At 43.1% G+C, this 22,475-nt stretch overlaps 1 protein-coding gene across 1 annotated transcript in view; it reads right to left on the reverse strand.

The window, feature by feature from the left end:
- The window catches only part of rab7a (RAB7a, member RAS oncogene family), a 53,638-nt gene that overhangs the window by 27,853 nt on the left and 3,310 nt on the right, over positions 1 to 22,475 (reverse strand). Inside the window, exon 2 of the mRNA XM_043707575.1 lies at positions 1,523 to 1,583. Coding sequence (XP_043563510.1) covers positions 1,523 to 1,575 — 53 coding nt within the window. The 5' untranslated portion in view covers positions 1,576 to 1,583. The remainder of the gene's footprint in view (positions 1 to 1,522; positions 1,584 to 22,475) is intronic.

Genomic DNA, 22,475 nt, shown 5'->3' on the forward strand with positions numbered 1-22,475 from the left:
AAGTGATAGAGGAACTTCAGTGCAAAGTGAGGGGTGAACATTTGGTAGTAAGACCACCAAAACAAGAGGGTCAATTCTAAGTAGGAGTGGAGGGATACATGGATCATTGAAGATAACAGGACAGGTAGAGAGCAAAAGCCAGCCATGCCTAACTCTTCTTGGATATCTGCCCTCATCTTCCCAAAAGAGTTGTCTTCATCAGGTTGCAATATTGAAAAAATCTAACAGCAGGTGTTTTAGCTCCAGGAGGCAGCCAGGAAACATCCTGTCAGCAAGCCAGAGAAACTGCTCTTTCCATGACACTGCCCACTTCAATTACTCCATGGCACCATCCACGCCACTGCTAAAATTGCAAAATCAACCCATTCATCTTCACTGTCCAAGGTCTAAAAATCAGACTTCACTTGCATTTTTTTAAATCTAGTCTATTTGCCTTTCAATGGTCTCCTTTACATTAAGAGCAATGCCAACAGGGTGACTGCTTTAGAGAACACCTGCTTGGTTTATAGCAATGATCTGGATTGGTCATTTCAATAAATCATTCAGACTGCAGCTTGTGCCAGGAACACCATTTAGGAATATTATAGTCCAAATCTTAATTCAACAGCTTCTGAACAGTGGCTGTGGTTACCACTATTGCTTCAGTGCCAGTGACCCAGGTTTGACACCAGCCTTGGTGACTGGAGAGTTTGCACAATCTCTCCATGTCTGTGGTTTCCTCCAGGAACTCTGGTTATCACCTGCAATCCAAAGTGGTGGATTTAGGTGAATTGGCCATGTTAAGTTGCCCAGTGTTCAAGGGTGTGTAGGTTAGGTGGATTAGTCAGGGTAAAGTGTACAGTATGGGAAGGGAATGGGTTTGGGTGGGTTACTCAGAGGGTCAGTGTGGGACCAAAAATGGCTTGTTTCCACACTGCATACACTTGTTATTACAGCTTTCCTTCCCCATCTTATTTGCTCAGTAAGAGGAACTGTTTTACACTTTCATACTTAAACATTCCAAGCCCTTTCAGTTCTGAAGAGTCATTGGACTTTAGTTTCTTTCCAGGTCTGGCAAGATCTGAAATTTCTCTTGTATTTGTAAGTTTGAGGGAGCAAGTTCGTGGGCGGCACGGTGGCACAGTGGTTAGCACTGCTGCCTCAGCGCCAGAGACCCGGGTTCAGTTCCCGCCTCAGTCGACTGACTGTGTGGAGTTTGCACACATTCTCCCCGTGTCTGCGTGGGTTTCCTCCGGGTGCTCCGGTTTCCTCCCACAGTCACAAAGATGTGCAGGTCAGGTGAATTGGCCATGCTAAATTGTCCGTAGTGTTAGGTAAGGGGTAAATGTAGGGGTATGGGTGGTTTGCGCTTCGGCGGGTCGGTGTGGACTTGTTGGGCCGAAGGGCCTGTTTCCACACTGTAATCTAATCTAATCAAGTTTGGAAGCAAACCTTAACTAGGATTTCATACAAGTCATTTGTTAATAAAAAAGGTAGCTCATCCACAAAGATCTTTTTAAAAAAAAGTGATAAAATAACTTACCCTGAATCTCCCAAGATAATGACTTTCAGCAAAACTTTCTTCCTAGATGTCATTTTTGTGGCTGGAAGAGAAAGATTTTGTTAAACATTTGTACAAATTTGCTGTTGACATTAGTTGGTACTTGAGTAATGAGAATGAAACAATATTTACAACTGAAGTGACACTGAATCATCTTTAGTATTTAGCATTAGTAAATGGTTGGAAAAACAAGTCTAAGTACTGGAGACTTGAACACTTTTGGTGCAGAGGTAGGACACTATCTCTGCACTACAGGAGCCACGTTAACTTGTCATTTGACTAAGAGTCTACTGTTATTTTGAAAGACTTAAGATATTCACATTAAGATGCACTTTTCTAGCAGGCAGGACCTGAACCCAGGGTTGTTTCTATTCCACAAAATCCCAAAAGTGATATTTCACAAGGTCATCCTTGTGCAGGAGTGATGACAAATCTGAAGGGCGGCTAATGCCCGAAATGTCGATTCTCCTGTTGCCTAGATGCTGCCTGACCTGCTGCGCTTTTCCAGCAACACATTTCCATCTCTGATCTCCAGCATCTGCAGACCTCACTTTCTCCTGATGAAAAATCTTGTCCTGTTCTAGTTTTAGTACTTGTTTAGTGATTTGACAAATTTACACTAATGGTAAAATATTTTAGTTAGTTTATATGCATATCTAGGACTATGATTCAGAGGCAGGCTTACTATCACTATAAGAGCCCCTTGCTTCCCAAGTTCTTACTTTTTGATAAAGGCAACTGCATTTGCACTATTTTAATGAACACCAAAAAGTGAACGATAAACATTCCACGAATAACCCAGTTTAATTTACTGAGAAAAGTCAATATGGCATGTGATTCCAGTTGAAGCCCAAATTCTGATTCAATGCTTGGGTGCCAAGAACATGCTTATTACAGGATCCTTCATACCCTGACTTGAGAATATTTTCCAAGTATAACTCCATTTAGACAATTCCTTTGTGTCTTAAATTTGTTTTTCAAAAACCACTCAATGGATAGCCATTTAAAATGCACAATGACTGCTGTGAAGTCAGAACAGTGTTGGACAAAAGCTGAGCAATAGCTTTAAATGGGCTTTCAGTTTGGATTAGTGTATTTGTAGTCTAAATTTTAAGTGATTAGAACTCATTGTGGGATGTGGCCAGCATTTATTGCCCATACCTAATTGGGATGGTGAGCTGCTTTATACCATTGCAGTACACCTGTAGTGCCATTGGAGAGAATTAGCCCACACGGAAGGCCAATTTGCTGCAGGCCAAGCAGGGAGAGTTGAAATGCTCAAAAGAACAATCTGTTAGTACTATGTTTTAATGGTTTAATTGTAAGCACTAGCTTTTGGAGCACTGCTCCTTCATCAGGTGGTTGAAGGAGCGGTGTTCCAAAAGCTATGCTTCAGATTAAACCTGTTGACTATAACCTGGTAGTCTGATTTTTAAACATTGTACACCCCACTCCAACAGTGGCATCTCCAAATCATGTTTTAATGGCTGAGTCAGAAGTCATGACACTAGGTTTAAACTCAGCTTTGAGAACACTGCTTCATTAGAAGCAGTGGAAGAAAGTGCACAATATATAGGTGGAGGCATTAAGATAATTCCAGGTAGTTAAGTGTCAGACAAATAGAGTGCAATAGTTTTGCCATTAAGAATGTTTGCATTACCTGTAAGTTGCAGGACTTAGTCAATTATAGAAACTGCATGATTGCTTTATTCTGAATAAGAGAATTAACCTTGAAGGTGGCAACCCACATTTGAGTGCTCAAGGGGGACAGGATAATCCTTCAAGTTTTTTTTTTAAAAACATTGCCATTAGACCTTGTCAAAAAGTGAGCTCATGGTGTCCAAAGCAATTTGGATAACTGGGTCCAGGTGGGCTTAATCTCTAGCCAACTGCACCAAGCCCATAACTAACTCACTCAATGTGCAATATTGCAAAGTTACTCAAATAGTCAGTGAACATTTAATTATTCAGCCCAGCTTCAGACAACTGAACTTGTTAAAGAACAAAAAAGGAGCTAAAAGGGAGCCAATTTCATTAAGTAGCTTTGTATGACCAATAAGCTCTAGACTATGCTCATTTCCCCTCAAAAGGAATGGATGTTCATAAAATGATAAGAGCAAAGGAGGCCATTTGCTAATTTGGCCACACCAAATACTGTTGTCTATTAGTCAGGAATGTGACTAGGCCTGTGCTGACATCTTGCCTTTGTGATTAGTGACATACCTTCATGCAACTTGTTCTAAAGATCTGAATCTATTAGTCTTATTATATCAGGTGCCATCTTGATGTTTACATGTAAATCAGACAAGTTTCCAGATGTTCTCAATCAATTCCCATTACAAAATTAAGTGACAGGTATTTTAAGACACTAGACTAAAACATTGAAAGGTGAAGTTTAGACTTCAGCTTGCCTCAGCTGTATAGGCTTACAGGTTATGAAAAGTAGAACCAATGGGAAATTCTCTTCCCAAGGGGGTGAATATTCTATTTTCAAACTATAGAGTGTATTGAGGAGAAAGTGAGGTCTGCAGATGCTGGAGATCAGAGCTGGAAATGTGTTGCTGGAAAAGCACAGGTGGTCAGGCAGCATCCAGGGAACAGGAGAATTGACATTTTGGGCATAAGCCCTTCTTCAGGAATGAGGAAAGTTTGTCCAGCAGGCTAAGATAATAGGTAGGGAGGAGGGACTTGGGGGAGAGGTGTTGGAAATGAGATAGGTGGAAAGAGGTCAAGGTGAGGGTGATAGGTCAGACTGGGGTGGGGGCGGAGGTCAGGAAGAAGATTGCAGGTTAGGAAGGCAGTGCTGAATTCGATAGAGTGTATTAAACAGGAATGCATTATGAAATAATTAGGGAAACTCAGTACTGCCAGGATTAGTAAGGATATCCAAGGAACCTTAAATTTGGTGCCCTGAACAAGACAACTTGCACCAAGTTAAACTGGTTAGACAAGTTCATTTGAAATGTAGAAGTAGATTAATGTGCTCTGCTGACCTGCAGGATATTGGATATCCTGCAGCTTGTGTGGGATGCCTTTGCCTTACAGGTAGATTGGCAAGGGATGGTAATGTAGATTCCTTACATTGAGCCATCTGCATGACCAACTATTATTCAGATATAATGGGCAGCAGTGGTTAGCACAGCTGCCTCACAGCAGAGACCCAGGTTAAATTCCCACCTCAGGCAACTGCCTGAGTTTGCACATTCTCCATGTCTGCGTGGGTTTCCTCCCAGTCTGAAGTGGGCAGGTTAGGTGTGAATTGACCATGCTAAATTGCCTGTAATGTTAAGTGTAGGGAAATGGGTTGTTTTTGGAGGGTCAGTGTAGACTTGGGCTGAAGGGCCTGCTTCCACACTAATCTACACACTTGCATCATCTGGAGACATTGCAGTTGGAATGTTGACTACTACTGTAGTTAAAAACAATTCAGATTTTGCCATGGAGATTTATATTATATTGTTTCTGGAAATGTGGTCACAGTATTGTCTTGAGGGGTAAGTGACTAAGGGCTAAGATTGTATAAAAGGGCCTGTTCCCTTGTTCAGAGACCTCTTTACATGCTTCAAGCATGAAGAGCCTAAACAGTTTCTCCAAAGTTTATACTGTATTTGCTTAGAAATTTGGCTGTTCATAGAACTGGTGTATTGCAGTTAGATCATGTAAGCACCTCTAGAAGACCTTAGAGGTTACAAAATCTGAAGGGCATGGATAGGATAAATACAGTCTTTTGCAGGGGGAAAAAAAAATGGAGGCTAGAACTAGAAGTCATAGGTTTAGGTTGAGGGCAAAGATATAAACAAAGACCTAAGCAGCACCTCAGAGGGTGGCACATGTATGGAATGAACTGCCAGAGGAAGTGGGGGAGGCAAGTACAATTGCAACATTTAAAAAGGCATCTGGTTGGGTATAGGAATAAGAAATATTTAGGAGGGATATGGGCCAAGTGCTGGCAGGTGGGATTAGATGGTCAGCATGGACAAGTTGGACTGAAGGGTCTGTTTCTATGCTAGACATTACTGACAACCACCCCCATAAAAACTTTACTGCCTCAGCACCAGGAATGAGGTTGGATTCCAGCTTTGGGTGACTAGAGTTTAAAATATTGCTGTCTGCATTGCTTTCCCCAATCTGGGCAAGTGTACTGGCCTTGCTAAAAATTGTGTTGTAGTGTCCAGTTAGGAGGGCTAGCCATGGTAAGTGGGGGTTGGATCAGAGACTTGATTGGCCAAACAGCCTCTCTCTGCATTATACAAATTCAATGGCGTCAAGCGATAAAGAGAACAAAAAGACTTACTGCCCAGGAACAGGCCCTTTCAGCCCTCCAAGCTGGAGCCGATTCAAATGTACTGTCTAAACCCAGTCAGTTCCTATGTGCTTGTATCTCTGCTCCCCACCTACTCCTGAATTTATCCAGACATCTTAAAATGAATCTATTGTGCCTGCCACTACCACCTCTGCTGACAGTGCTCCAAGCACCCACCACCCTCTGAAGTACTTGCTGCATGTATCCCCCTTAAACTTTCCACCTCTCCTTGAAAGAACTTGTTATTGAATCCTTCACCCCAGGAAAAGGATGTCTCTATCCACCTTGTCTATACCCTTCATGATTTTGTAAACCTCCATTAGGTTCCCCCCCCCCAATCTTTTTTCTAAGGAAAATAAGCCTAATCTACTCAACCTTTCATAGATAGCACCCTCCATACCAGGCAACATTCTTGTAACCTTGTGGCCCAAAGTGTCCACATCCTTTCGGTAATATGGTGACCAGAAGCATACACAGTACTCTAAATGCAGCCAAACCAATATCTTGTACAAGTGTTATGGAGATGCTGGTGTTGGACTGGGCTTTGTACAATGTTAAAATGACTTGCCAGCTCATATTCCATACCTCATCCAAAGGCAAGCATATCATATGTCTTCTTGACCACTATCCACCTGTGCAGGAACCTTCAGGGTACAGTGGACCTGCACTCCCAGATCTCTGCCCAACTTTTCCCCAAGGCTCTTCTGTTCACTGTATAATTTGCTCTAGAATTAGTCTTGCCTAAATGCATCACCTCACATTTGTCTGGATTGAAAACCATCTGCCACTTCTCTGCCCAACTCTCCAGTCTATCTATATTCTCCTGTACTGACAATCCATTGTTTTCTGCTACTCCAATCTTACTGTCATCTGCAAACTTGATCACAAGTGATCTGGAAGGCACTTATGCATATCACAACTTTCTCCATTGAAAAACTCCCAACTACTTCTGTCTCCTGTTGCTCAGGCAGTTCTTTATCCACCTAGCTAGAACACCCTGCACACCATGTGACTTCACTTTCTCCATTAGTCTATCACAGGGAACCTTACCAAACACCTTACTAAAGTCCATGTATAGAACAGCCCTTCAACTTGGTCACTTCCTCAAACTATTAAGTTGGTAAGGCATGATCTCCCCCACACAACTTTGTTTATCACTGATCAGCCCATTCTTTTCTAAAGAGGAGTGATTTTATCACTCAACTTATCCAGCAACTTTCCTACCAATAACATCATGCTCACTGGTCTGTAGTTACCCAGAATATCCCTACCACAGGGGGACAACATGAGCAACCCTCCAGTCCTCTGGCACCTCATCTGTGTTTAAGGATGCCACAATCAGAGCCTCAGCTATTCCCTAACCTCCCTCAGCAACCTGGGATAGATCCCATCCAGTCCTGGGGATTTGTTCACCTTAACCTCTAGCCTACCCAACATATCTTCCCTACTTACACCAAGTGTGATCCAGACTAAACATTCATGTTCCTCTCAGTGAGCATTGATGCAGAATCTCATTCTCAGGTTTGACAGCCTTCCTGAAGGAATCCTTTAATGGACCAACCCATTGTCTAGTTACCCATTTTATTAAGCAAGTGCTTTGCTATTCTCCTTAATTCTGCTTGCTAAAAGCTATTTCATGACCCCTTTAGCCCACTTGATCCCTCATTTAAGACTGCCTACTCTTAAATGAGTAGGGCTTGTTTGGTTCTTAGCTGCAGATCTGGCTCAGTTTTCAATTTTAAAAATTTGTCAGTTCTGTAAAGCAATTCAGCCAACCCTAACCTGCACTGGCCTTGCAAGGCTATTTCCTTCAGGTTTGTCTTTGCTCTTTACTTCCACAATACCCTACACATTCAAGTCTTACCTTTAGTACATAAAGCCATCCTTACTGTCTTGTCCAAAGACTAGCTCAATTAGGCAACAGTTGGTCAACCTTAAGCTCAATCATATATATCTTGCAGGGATTTACTCAGTGTAAATGAGCAGAAATCTTGGTGTCTAAGAACCTTACCATTAGCCCAGTACTGCATTCCTCCTTCCAAAAAAAGGAGAAAACAACTCACTTTTCTGCATTAAGCTCCATTTGCCACCTCAGACCAGCTCTGCAGCTTATGTCCCTCTAACATGCAACATCCTTCAGCACTATCCACAACTGAGTGTCATCAGCAAATTTACTAATCATCCTGCTATACCCTCTAGGTGAGTCATTTATGACATTAAGTAACAGTGGCCCCAAAACAGCCTTGTGGTACAATAGTAACTGAACTCTACGGCAAACATTTCCAACTCATTTTTGATGCAAACTAAAATCTGTGCAATAGTCTACTGTGGGAACCTTCACTGCTTTAAGGAAATTTTGGACCCTAAACTCAGGAAGGACATACTGACACCAGAGCATGTCTAGCAGAGATTCATATGGATGATCCCTGGAATGTTAGGCCTAACATACAATGAATGGCCAATGATCCTGGAATTATATTCAATAGCGTTTAGAAGGTTGAAGGGAGATCTAAGAAACTTGGAAAATGCATGGCTTAGAAAGGGTGGCTGCTGGGAATGTTAGTCAAAGAGACTAGAGCCAGTGACAGGCTTAGGATTAGAGGGGTCAATTTAGAACAGCAAGGAGACATTTCTTCAGCCAGAGTGAAGGGCCTGTGGAATTTGTTGCCACAGTGCAGTAGCAGCTGGGACTTTAAGTGTCTTCAAGACAGATTGATAAATTCTTGACCAAGGATCTAAGGGCTATGGGGAGAGGGTGGATAAGGGGTTAAAATACCCAGCCATGATTGAATGTTAAAGTGGGCTCAATGGCCTTATGGAAATTTATACCCCACAACTGCTTTACCCTCATCCACCTGTTTGGTCACCTTCTCAAAAAAAAAAACCAAGGTTGAGGCATGACCTACCCTTCACAAAATGGTTGACTATTCCTAATCAACTTATTCCTCTAGATGGAAATAAATCCTCAAAAAGCTTTTCAACACTGCTCAATTGAAAGCAGGCTCACTGGGTCTATGATTACCAGGGTTGTCTCTACTCCCTTTGAGATAATATTTACTATCCTCTAGTCTTCTGGCAATATTCCTGCCACCAACAAAGATTAAAGCCAAACTCTACAATCTCCTCACTGGCTTCTGAGAGAATCCTAGGATAAATCCCATCCAGCCCAGGGAACTTAGCAATTCTGTAAAGTGTGATAACATCTCCATGCCCTCAACTCTAGTCATTTCCTGGTGAACCTTAATGCTGTCTAGTCTAGTCAACTCAGTATTCAACATTACTTTGTCAGTATTCACACTGGAGATATTTAGTACTTTCCCTGACTCCACAACTTTCCACTGGTCATAACCTTGAGATTTATTCCTGACAAATATAGAAAGCCTTAGGATCAGGAATAAACCTATCTGCCAACTTCTCATGGCCCTTCCTGGTTTAATGTTAAAGATTAAATTGGGCCATCTCCCTGTAATATTAAAGAAGGAGAAACGGTCTTTGGGAAGAGTGATATTCATGCAGGAATGTGGATGACTCACTTCATTTGGCCAGCCATTTATCACTACTCCTGCCATGAAATTAAACTCAATCCAATAGTTTGGATGACAATTCCCCAGGATTAGGTATTTATATTGAAGTGACCTCATCCTACTACTACCTGGGATAACATGTTATGGGGGAGTGGCCAGAGTATCTGAGCATTACTAACTGACCTGAAAGATGTGTTTCCTTTGTTCAGGATCTCATTTGACTTGATGTTGCCCACCTGCAAGGAGGGTCAAAGAGGGAAGTCACCCTGCTTGCACCAGCTTTAATAAACCTTAACTGTTAGTAGAAATTGGTGTGTGAATTGCATTGTGAGAAACCTTAGAAAAACCTAACTGGCTCTTAAGGTCCTTCCTGGCTAGCCTATATGGCAAGCAGGTAAAAATAATGACTGCAGATGCTGGAAACCAGATTCTGGAGTAGAGCGGTGCTGAAAAAGCACAGCAGTTCAGACACATCTGAGGAACAGTGAAATAGATGTTTCAGGCAAAAGTCCTTCATCAGGAATACCTCAATCAACCTAGTGAGCCTTCACATCTCATCCTAACAAGCCTTCAGCTTAGAAAAGCTGCTTTAAACCACATCCTCCTTGCCTAAAAAAAGGACATACTTAAGGACATGTAGTTCCTTGAACAATACCCATATTTCAATTGTGCCCATCCCCTGCAGTTTTTCCCCCATCCTACTCAGTCTTGCCTAATTGTTTCATTTCCCTAGCATTATATATCTATCCACTGCTAGAGGAAACAATGGAATTATGGCCACTATTAAAGTGACCACCTACCTTCAAATTTAACACTTGATCAGGTTCATTACCCAGTACCAAATCAGTGGCCTCTCCCCTTGTTGATTTGTCTACATACTGTCAGGAATCGATCCTGCACATGGGGCAGTTTTGTCCTATCTAAAAACACGAATATTTCTAGTCAACTTGGAAAGTTAGTCCTGTAACTACTGTTAGCCTTGCTCCTATCCAGAATTTGCAACCCTTTTCTCTGCATTTCTGGAACTATTTGGAGGCCTATAGAAAACCCCAACAGGGTAACCTCTCCTTTCCTGTTTCTAACCTCAAGTCTTCAAAATGTCCCTATGGTAATTCAGTCCTTGACTAAATGCCACACCTCCATTACCATCTTCTGTTCTTACAGAAGCTAAATCCCAGAACCTGCAACCACCATTCCTGTCCATGTCTCTGAAAGGGAGACAGAGTCCCAGGTACCCATGCTGCAAGCTGACCCACTTATTCCAGGTGCTCCTGGTTGAAGTAGACACTTCAAACCACATTCTGCTTGCCAGTGAACTCCTGCATCCTTGACCTCACTACTGAACCTCCTGGACATGACCTACAATTTGGGTTGCCATGCCAAATTAGTTTAGACCCTCTTGAAGAGCCTCAGCAAGTTTCCCTGTCAGGATATGGAGATCCCTCTGGTTCAGCTGTACAGCATTTGGTTTATAAAAAGTCCACATACCCCAGAATGAGCCCCAATTATCTGAAGCCCTCCCTCCTGCACCATCCTGTAGCCAGGTGTTCAACTCTTCTCCCTATTCCTTGCCTCACTAGCAAGTGGGGATTAGAGTGGTGCTGGAAAAGCACAGGTCAGGCAACATCTGAAGAACAGGAAAAAACCTCAACATTTGGGCAAAAGCCACTAGCACAGGCAAAGCAGAGATAACTGTTCCAACACTAAGCTGCAACCAGAGCTCTGAATTTCTGCCTTTAGTCCCCATCCCTTTTCCTACCTAGGAAATTAGTACCTAGGTGGACCATGACTGGGGGCTGCTCCCCCTCAAGGATCCTAAACATAGGCCATGAGCCCTGGCACCTGGGAGGCAACACCAACATAAATCTTGTTCCCACAGAACCTAACTATGGAGGACCTAATGAGTGCTCTACTCACCTCCCCTTTGAGGAACTGGGACAGACTATACTAGGGTAAGCCTTGGGGTACAGTTCTGTAAAGTCATTCTCCCAGTATCCAAAACTGGATAGAGGGGACTAGACAATTGTTCCCTGCACTGCCAGTTGCCTCTGTCCCCCCGACTGTAACCCATCTGCCTTCTTGAAGCATGACCACCTCCCTGTAATTCCTCTCCACCTCCCAAAGGATCAGGAACTTCAGCTTCTGCTCCTATTCCCTAACATGGTTCAAGGAGCTGCAGTTGGGTACACTTTCTGTAGATACAGTCACAGACACTAGTGGTGACCCTTACCTCCCCACATTCTGCAGGAGGAACATTCAATTGCACTATTCTAAAATCATTGGTGATGGACTGGGAGAACTAGTGAATCAGTTCACTTGATTTTTTAAAACAGCCAGATAAAGTGAGGACTAGATGCTGGAGATCAGAGCTTAAAAAAAATGTTGCTGGAAAAACACATCAGGTCAGGCAGCAAAGGAACAGGAGAATTGGCATTTCAGGCATAAGCCCTTCAGGAAATGTTGATTCTCCTGATTCTGAAGGGCTTATGCCTGAAATGTCAGTTCTCCTGTTCCTTTGATGCTGCCTGACCTGTGCTTTTCCAACAACACTAAGCTTTTTACACTACTGCCCTGGCAGCCTGAACAGGCCAACTCATGCAGAAGGAAACTACCATGTAGTTAGGGTGTGCCATCAGGCTGTCACTAGAGACTAGATTCTAAACTTCTAAAAGTTTAGAGTCAGGTATACAGCACAAACAGACCCTTTGGTTCAACTTAACCATATTGGTCACATTTGCCAGCACTTGGCCCATATCCCCCTCAACCCATCCTATTCATTACCCATCCAGATGCTTTTTAAAGGAGGTGCAATTGTACCAGCCTCCACCATTTCCTCTGGCAGCTCAGTCCATACACCCTGAAAATGTTGCCCCTTGGTCCCTTTTCTCTTTCCCCTCTCACCCTAAACCTATGCCCTCTGGTTCTGTACTCCCACCCTAGGGAAAAGACCTGGGTATTTACCCTATCCATGCCCCTCATGATTTTACAAATTTCTAAGGTCACCCCTCAGCCTCCAACACTTCAGGAAAAACAGTCCCACTCTTCAGCCTCTTTATAGCTCAAGCCCTCCAACCTTGGCAACATCCTTAGAAATCTGAACTTTCAAGTTTGACAACATCTTTCTGAAAGGCAGGTCAGAATTGCATGCAATATTCTAGAAGTGGCCTATCCACTGTCCTATATAGTCACATGACCTCAACTCTATACTCCATGCTGTTCAACAAAAGCATAAACATGCCTTCATTAGATTTACCCCACTACTTTCAAGCAACTATGAACTGACACTCCAAGGCCTTTGTTAAGCAATGGATTAGGAGATGCCAGTGTTGGACTGGGGTGTACCAAGTTAAAAACCAGGTTTAGTCCAACAAACTTATTTGGAAGCACTAGCATCAGGACAACCACCTGATGAAGCACTCCAAGCAGGTACTTCAAATAAGCTCAGACTGTAACCTGGTGTTGTGATTTAAGTTTTGTTCAACAACACTCCATAGGACCTTACTATGAAGGTGTCCAAGTCCTGCTCTGATTTGCTTTTCCAAAATGCAGCACCTCAAATGCCATTTATCACTCTGCCCAGTGGCTTATCAAGATCCCACTGTACTGAGGTAATCTTCACTGTCTACTATTCTTGTGTCACCTGCAAATTTCAGCTATACTTCTGTTCACATCCAAGTGACAATAGTGGACCACCACTGTTCCTTGTGGTATACCAGTGGTCACAGGCCTCCAGTCTGAAAAGCAACCCATTGCTACCTTTGAGCCAATTGTATCCAAATTGCTAGTTCTCCCTGTACTCCTTACTAACCAGTCTCCCATAAGGAAACTGGTCAAACACTTTACTGAAGTCTAGATTGATCACATCTACTGCTCTGCCCTCAATCCTGTTACTTCAAAATAGTTTGGAGATGATTTCCCCACACAAAGCCACACTGACATCCCTAGTCAGTCCTTGCTTTTCCAAGCAAAAGCAATCTTGCCCTTCAGGATTCCCTCCAACAACTTGCTGACCAATGTCAGGCTCACCAGTCTATAGTTCCTGGCTTTTCTTAAATAGTTAAAATCTTGATTTATAAGGTTTACATGGATCAAAGAGTTGTGTTGACAAATGGGGCCATGTTAATCTGGAGGTAGTCATTGAAAAATTGGGACAAATTGCTAACTGGATTTTTCCTAGGTGGTGAAGTAGTGAAAGTTACTTCATGGTAGCTTAGGCTGCAGATGGAATTTCAATTTGATTAAATGCCAGAATCTTTCCCTCCCAACCAGGAGGGAAACTAAAGATGAATCAAAAAGTTCAGCCGGCCCTCAAACTGGTGCTAATGTAGTCACCACCAGCCTAGAATGTGGTCATTCCTCAGGCCTGAGAAACAACTTTACATGGTTGCTCCCCAATGCCTTAAACTACTGGGTGGGTTGATTCAACTGTATGCATTTTTCATTGGTCTTTATGGGCCTAAACTCAGATTATGGCTACAGTTCTTGAAGTATGAGCACCTAACCTCAAGAGGAATGGCATTGCCAAATACCTCTGGCATTCCATCTCCAGCCTCAGCTACCATGAAGCAGCAATAAACTGGCAAATGTCAAGGTACTGAAGTCTAAGGCAGGGCATCTGCATTAGCCAGTCCTTAAGTTCAAGCCACCCAAAGCATGGTGTGTATTACAGCAGTAAACTGCAGCCTCAGGTCAGTATTTATGCAAGAAAAATTAGTCCAACTAAACGATGTTGGAAATTTGAAAACCAGTTGCTCAAGAAACTTCAGGTCTGGCAGCATCTGGGGAAAAGAATGGAGTCAGAATATAATCCAGTGACCACCTTCAGAACAATGCAGAAAGAATTGTTCAGACCACTGGATCAACACTAACTCCACATTCTTTCCCCAGATTATCTACTCAACTGGTAGATAAAAATATTCATCAGCAACCTGGGCAGTACAGTGGCTAGCCCTGCTTCCTTAGCAGCAGGGACCTGGGTTCAATTCCCATCTTGGCAACTGTGTGACAGTTTGCACATTCTCCATGTCTGTGTGGGTTTCCTCCCACTATCTAGGGATGGGCAGGTCAGGTGAATTGGCCATGCTAAATTGCCTTCTGCCAGGTACATTACTTAGGGGTAAATATAGGGTAGGGGAATGGGTCTGGGTGGGTTACTCAGGGTCAGTGTGGCCAAAGAGCCTGTTTCCACACTGTCGGTAATTTAAAAAGTAGTATTGATACAGCTGAATGAACTTGCCATAGTTTCTTTGGCAGACCCCACAAACTGCATCCTTCACTATTCAAGTAGTGAAAATGCTGCTAAAACCACCAACTCATTTCAAGGATTAGTTGGGGGGGGGGGGGGGAATAAAAGCTCTATGTGAGTGGGCAGAAAAAGAATTAAGACAGGATAAGATCAGCCATGTTAAAGAGAGGTTTGAAGGGCTGAATTGCCTTCTCCCACTCAAGTAGGATGTTCCTATTAGGAAGGCAGCATATTTGGACATGAGAAATACTAAACAAGCTCACTACTTGCTTGACAAGGTGTACTAAGAGATTAGTTTGGTGCCACTATGCAGATTAGAAGTTGAAAAACAAGCCAATTGCCATCTAACCACCTTGTTCTAAAATCAGAATTAGAACTATTCTCCAAATGGAAGACTGCAGAAAGTGCTTAAGGATGTTTTTCCCTTATCAATAGGATGAAAACAGGAACAAATTCAGTCCAAAGTTGATTAAGAACCCAACCACAGGGAGGCAGCAATGCAAGAACTTCTGATCAGAGGTTACTGGAACAGAAAATCCAGCTTGCTCTGAAACTTGTGACCCAGTTCAGTTTCAGGTTTACAAAACTAAAAACAAAGTAACTCAGGTGCTACTATTGGGGGTGGGGAGAGAAGAGACTTTGACTTTACTCCAGACAACCTCAGTTAACTGTTACAATGCAATACAGGCACATCAGCCCTTGCTGTGCCAATGTGTGAAATTAATCTGATGCCCATCTAACCTGCACCATTCCACTATGGATGTGTCCAAAGGACATGGAAGAGCCATTAATGTCAGCAAGTCTACTACTGTTGCAGGCAGGTTACATGTCCTATTTGAAGAAACTACCCTGATCTGTCCCAAATCTCTCATTAGGCTTCACCATCCAAGGATGGAGGCTCACATTCCACCCTAACCCTCTGATTATCTTGTGTCTCAAGTCACCTCAACCTGGTCTCCAGCAAAAACAGCCTCAGTTCCCTCAATGCCTTCCTTTCATACCTGGAAGCATCCTAGTAAATCTGAACCCTTTCCAAAACTTCCACATCCTTTCTATATTGCAGTGACCAGAACTGCACAGTACTCCAAGTGTACAGTTAGTGTCTCGTACACCTGAAGCATGATCTAGCGGCTCTGAAACTCAAGCCCCTACCAATAATCGTTACTTAATCATGCCATCAACCTGGGTACCAACCTTCAGCTATTATGCACCTGGACTGATCTTGGTAATGTACATGAACAGAATATCAGCATTAACCCAGTACTGTTCCTGTTAGTTCACTTCAGAAGTATCACTTTTCTGCATTACTCTAGAGCTATTCCTGATGAAGGGCTTTTGCCAAAAACATGTATTTTCCTGCTCCGCTTTTCCAGCACCACTCTAATCTAGAGTCTAGTTTCCAGCATCTGCAGTGCTCACTTCTGCATCTTATGCCCCTTGTAATCCACAATATCCTTTGGCACTATACTCAACTGCCTACTTGTGTCATCTGCAAGTTTACTAACCAGCCTTCTACACCCACATCCAGATCATTGAGTGGTAAACAGCAGTGGCTCCAAAACAGATCCCTACAGCACACCACTGTTAGTGGAGCTGCAGGACAAATATTCATCTCAACTATCCTGCCTTTTCAGCTGGACAATTTCTGATGCAAATCACCTTCTGACCAAAACTTTGGACAATAGCCTGTATGGAACCTTAATGCCCAAGGAAATCCATGTACACCACATCAGCTACTTTACTTTCATCCACCTGTTTGGTCACATTAGTTAGTTATAACCTAACCCTCAAAACTTACTAGCCCTAATCAAATTCCTTTTGAAGATTAGAAATCCTTAACTTTCAAGACCTTACCCACAAGGGAAGTAAGGCTCACTAGCCTACAGTTACCAGGGTTGTCCCAACTCCTTGAAAGATTGGTTATCCTCCCATCTTCTGGCACAACTCCTGTTGACAATGACGACAAAGATCAAAGCCAAAGGCTCTGCAATCTCCTCCCTAGCTTCCCAAAGATTCAAAGAATAAATCCATCGGGCCCAGGGTCCTATTTTCAAGTCTTCCAAAATGCTAAAACTTCCTGTCAACCACAATCCCTCTAATCTAGTAGCCTGTATGTCTGCCTTTTTCCAAGGTTAGTGGGAATAATGTGAAAAGAAAAATATTAAGCATGTTTTGTGTCCTCAGATTCCAAACAACTTCCTACTGTCCTTAATTGACCCTAATCTTAGTCTAGTCATTCTTTTATTCCTGATTAAATAAAGGCCTTAGAATTTTCCTGGCTCTTATCTAGCAACTCATGTCCCCACCTGGCTCTCAGCTCTAGATCTTTTCTGGCTAACATAACTCAAGCCCCCTAATGAGCCTTCATGCCAGCAGCCCCAGAAATGTTAACCATAGATGTTGTGAAACTTGGAAGGGTTCAGAAAAGATATACAAGGATGATGCTAGGGTTGGAGGATTTGAGCTATAGGGAGAGGTTGAATAGACTCAAGCTGTTTTCCCTGGAGCAGAGGCTGAGGGGTGATCTTCTAGAGGTTTACAAAATCATGAGGGAGCATGGATATGGTAAATAGACAGTCTTTTCCCTGGGGTGGGAGAGTCTAGAACTAGAGGGCATAGGTTTAGGGTGAGGGGAAAAAGTTGAGACCCAAGGGGTAACTTTTTCCAGAGGGTGGTACATGCATGGAATGAGCTGCCAGAGGAAGTAGAGGGTGGGACAATTGCCACATTTAAAAAGGCATCTGGATGGGTATATGAATAGGAGGAAGTGAGGACTGCAGATGCTGGAGATCAGAGCTAAAATGTGTGTTGCTGGAAAAGCACAGGTCAGGCAGCATCCAAGGAGCAGGAGAATTGACATTTCGGGCATGAGCCCTTCAAGAAGAAATGGCTCATGCCTGAAATGTCAATTCTCCTGCTCCTTGGGATGTGAATAGGAAGGGTTGAGGGATGAGCCAGTTGGGACTAGATTGGGATATCTGGTTGGCATGGATGAGTTGGACCAAAGGGGCTGTTTATTTTGGAGAGCTTTGCTATTAAATTGGAGGTCTTCATCCTTCAGACTGTAGGCATTCAAGGCCAAGAAGGGTTGTACACATCAGGTGATGGCCCCTTGGTCATTTCCAGACTGAAGTTAGAGGCAATAAATCCTTTTGATTTACTCAAATCTTTACTTGCTAAAGTCTTATACAATAAGATGGACCAATGCACATTAAATGGTCGACTTAATTTTCCAAGAAAGTTCCCTTTGGTTAAGGCAACCATTAATCCAGGGGAGGGAACTTGCAGGTCTTTGATCCAGCCCCAGTTTAGAGCAAGCTTTCAGGTCAGGTTTCTCTTTTCCATGGAAATTTTAAAGCTAGTTGTGGTCCCAGATCCCAGTGCTGCCCATTAACACCAGTCACTTGCTGTGCCTCATTTCTCAAGAGGTCATATTGTGCACAATGAGAACAGGCATTTACAAGATTTTTTGAACTAAATTCCCCCCCAGCCAAGCTCTTACCCACACTAAGGTCAGTCTGTTCAGAAAGCAAGTCTCCCTATATTTGCTCAATTTCTCACCAACTATGGGATTGTACTGCATCCCCAAAGTGATCACCCTCTTTCTAGTTGGAAAGATATCTTCCAAAGATATCCCTTAATACCAAGTATTACTGGGACATTTTCACCAAAAACACCATGATTTTACCTCCTGTTCTATTCTTCCTTTAGGATCTATACCTGGAACACAACTGCCAACCCTGTACCTTTTCAGGTAGGTCTTGTTTAGAAGTGATATCCCAGTTCCATATTCCATCCATGCTACAGTTCATCTGTTTTACTTGTCAGGCCTCTTGCTGACAGAAACTGCCTTTAAGTATTCCCTCATTCTCTGCCATGCGCATCTTTGTCCATTTAAGATGCAGACCCAACACCAGTCTCAACCATCTTTACTGGATTTAACTCATTAGTTTGAGGAAAGTCTCCCACCAGGATGTGATCCCTTTCCAATTTAGGTGCAATCTGATCCTCCTGGAGGGGAAGTGACTGTACAAAGAGATCCAGTGATCAAAACCAAATCCCTGCCCTAGCTCTTCAGCCACATTCATTGTCATACACCTATTCCTCCTCACTAAAACATGCACCAGAAGTAGTCTTGTGACCAATGATCTCTGGCTGCTCATGCTTCCCTTGGAGAGAGTGCTGAAACTGCTCCAAGACATCCTTGACCCTGGCACCAGGTAATCAACACCACTTCAATCTTTCATGGCCACAAAGACCTGTACCTATGACAACAGGCCTCCTTTACACAGCCAATGCCAACAGTTGGGCTGCTACTTTGAGGTTATCCATAGTATCCAAAATGGAGATGGAGGGATAATGTAATCCAATTTTAAAGCTATTTGACTGGAAACAATATGACCCAAGTATATTAGCCTCTATTGTGGCCATCAATTTATGGTCAATCAAGCCAGATTCCACTTTGGGATCACAGACCTATCTAGTTCAGCTAGAATCACAGAACTTCAAGCTGGATTCCAGACAGCCCAGTGAACCAGATTCAGTGCAGACAGCAATAAAGAGATTATGAGTAGGTGCCCTTTACTAGCTGCTTGCAAGAATAGTGTAATCATCAAGTACTGAACAGATCATGCATAGCAGCTGCAATGATTCTTTCAGCAAACAACTGGCTAAAGAGTGTGTCATTAGTAAACAAAGCCAGTGGCTCAAGAGACAAACTGATCTTCAGCAGTTTATGTTTTGACTTTAGCCACAATGCCCAATTTCATGCTTTAATTAGGTGCAGCTTCACCAATTTAACCAGATGTTAAGGCAACCTGGTGAAGGGCTTTTGCCTGAAATGTCAATTTTACTGCTCCTTGGATGCTGCCTGAACCACTGTGCTCTTCCAGCAGCACTAATCCAGAATCTGCAGTCTTTTTTTTTAAAAAAATATTTTCTTTTGCAACCTAGTTTTATTTCCATCAAAAATTTAGGCCAACTAGCAACACCATAACAGATGAGATTCCTCCAATGAAGAGACTACAACTGCAGGATAGACTAGTGGAGATCTTGCCCCAATTAAAATCCAAGCATCCAACTCATCTGGATCTTAGTTTGCATAGGACTGGACACCTGATCAACCATTCAAAGCAATATCACCCAGGGAAGTGCCATTTTATCTGGCTCTTTTAGGACGTGCTATTCTGAAATCTCCACTCCAAGTTGGTGCAAACTGACATCTGATCCCATGCCATTTGTTTCAGGAAACAATGGCCACCTTCCTGTGCTCCCTCACAGGAGTGGAAAGATCAAGTTTCATCTCATGTGCATGTACTCACAGGAACATTACTCTGCAACAACCTCCATTTCAACATGTTGAAGTTTCCCTTCAGTCTTTCAGAGTAGAGTGAAATTCTGTATGACCAAGTCCCCAATGCCATGTGGGATCCTAGTCACACCTTATGGATGCTTAAAGACTGGACAGTGCCCAGAGTGGGACAGTACCTGGAGGGCAAACTTGCCATTTAAATTGTTCAAACTTATTGTGCAACTAAATCCCAGCAAGAAAGATTTAGCCACCTACTCAAAACACCATGTCTATTCCTGCATCCATTGACCATGAATTTTGGCAATTCCAGAGGGCATTTTTAAATACACTGGGGTTTTAAACTAGATGATCACTGCAATAACATGCCAGCTACACAAGTCTAAATCACTCATTCTGTGGTGACATTCCAGCACTATACAGCCTTTAAGTTTTAAATGAAACTACAAAATGTTGTAGTGAACTTAGCTGAAGTTTCTCAAACCCAAGCCTCATAGGTGGAGTCAGATAAGAGGGATAATTACAGTTAACTTAAAGGTGTACATATATGGGGGTAGCCATGATTGGATATTGCAAAGGACCAATCTATAGTTGCAAGTTAAAAATAGGATGTCTGTCAAAGTTTGAGCTCTAAAACAGGAAATCAGACTGAGCATTTAAAATCAGCAACTTAACACAATAGACAGGAATGTCTGTACTTGTTCAGAAACTCATGTCTTTGATACAGGCTTTTCAACCCCTAACAAGTTTGATCACTGTTCTAATGCAGAAGCAGTGTTTAAGAGAAAGCCTGAATTTAAGGTGGTGAAACTATGACTGTCAAAAAGACAGTTTGCAAGAGACTTAAGATTAACAATTGCTTCAGTTAATTACTATTGACAGAACAAATCTTCCATTTAGATGGTGCAAAGTTTTACATAATCCCAGCAGCTGTTACTGAACAGCATATCCTGGGAAAAAGCATGGTCAGAGGGGCAAGAGTAGACATCTCTGGTCAGGACCTTTAGAGAGGTCAGACTAGAAATCTCACTTGCTCCTGCTGCTTTTTCCAGCTCCACACTGACTTCAGTATCTGCAGTCCTCACTATCTCCAATATCTTGTTCATTCAATGCATGGCAGGTAATGGCTAGCCTATCACCATTGATGGAAATTCAACAGGAAGCACAGGCAAGGTTAATGCAAGTGAATGGTAGAGATTGTCTGCTTTCAGTATGGTATCCATCGAGGATATGAAATGGTGAATGGTCACTGAGGCCTTTTAAAGTACTCCAATGGCCAGATTCTGCTTTTTAAAGCAGCAGAAGCATGCTTTTAAAACACCATGATACTATGTTGAAGAGTGGTAGACACCCATGTTCAAACATGGACCCAACAAGCATGAACATCTTTCAGGAATTACACAAAACTATTTTAGTAGTTGTGAGGGAATGAAGTCAACTTTTCAAACAATTTAAATTTTTTCCACTCAGTTAACTCAATACCTCAGCCAAAAGTTTGATCAGTGTTACTGAATGTTGTATTGTAACAGGTAGTATGGAACATTTACTCCAGTCTCAGAAGGATGCTTCACAACCTTGAACTAGAGTAGACACCAGCCTAAAGGCTGGTAGGAGAATCCGCTCCGATTTTAGTTTGGATAAAAAAAGTGAGGAAATTAACTGAAGAAACCCATGGACTACTACAATAGTAGTGGTAAAAACAATGACTGCAGATGCTGGAAACCAGATTCTGGATCTGTGGTGCTGGAAGAGCACAGCAATTCAGGCAGCATCCGAGGACAGGCAAAATCGACGTTTCGGGCAAAAGCCCTTCATCAGGAATAAAGGCAGAGAGCCTGAAGCATGGAGAGATAAGCTAGAGGAGGGTGGGAGTGGGGAGAGAGTAGCATAGAGTACAATAGGTCAGTGGGGGAGGAGATGAAGGTGATAGGTCAGGGAGGAGAGGGTGGAGTGGGTAGGTGGAAAAGAGCTGGGCAGGTTGGACAAGTCCGGACAAGTCAAGGGGAGGTTAGAAACCAGGATGAGGTGGGGGAAGGGGAAATGAGGAAGCTGTTGAAGTCCACATTGATGCCCTGGGGTTGAAGTGTTCCGAGGCAGAAGATGAGGCATTCTTCTTCCATGCATCTGGTGGTGAGGGAGCGGCGATGAAGGAGGCCCAGGACCTCCATGTCCTCGGCAGAGTGGGAGGGGGAGTTGAAATGTTGGGCCACAGGGCGGTGTGGTTGATTGGTGCGGGTGTCCCGGAGATGTTCCCTAAAGCGCTCTGCTAGGAGGCGCCCAGTCTCCCCAATGTAGAGGAGACCGCATCGGGAGCAACGGATACAATAGATGATATTAGTGGATGTGCAGGTAAAACTTTGATGGATGTGGAAAGCCCCTTTGGGGCCTTGGATAGAGGTGAGGGAGGAGGTGTGGGCACAGGTTTTACACTTCCTGCGGTGGCAGGGGAAAGTGTCAGGATGGGAGGGTGGGTCGTAGGGGGACGTGGACCTGACCAGGTAGTCACGGAGGGAACGGTCTTTGCGGAAGGCGGAGAGGAGTGGGGAGGGAAATAT

Source organism: Chiloscyllium plagiosum, chromosome 18 (genome assembly GCF_004010195.1).
Source record: "Chiloscyllium plagiosum isolate BGI_BamShark_2017 chromosome 18, ASM401019v2, whole genome shotgun sequence".
Classification (NCBI taxonomy): domain Eukaryota; kingdom Metazoa; phylum Chordata; class Chondrichthyes; order Orectolobiformes; family Hemiscylliidae; genus Chiloscyllium; species Chiloscyllium plagiosum.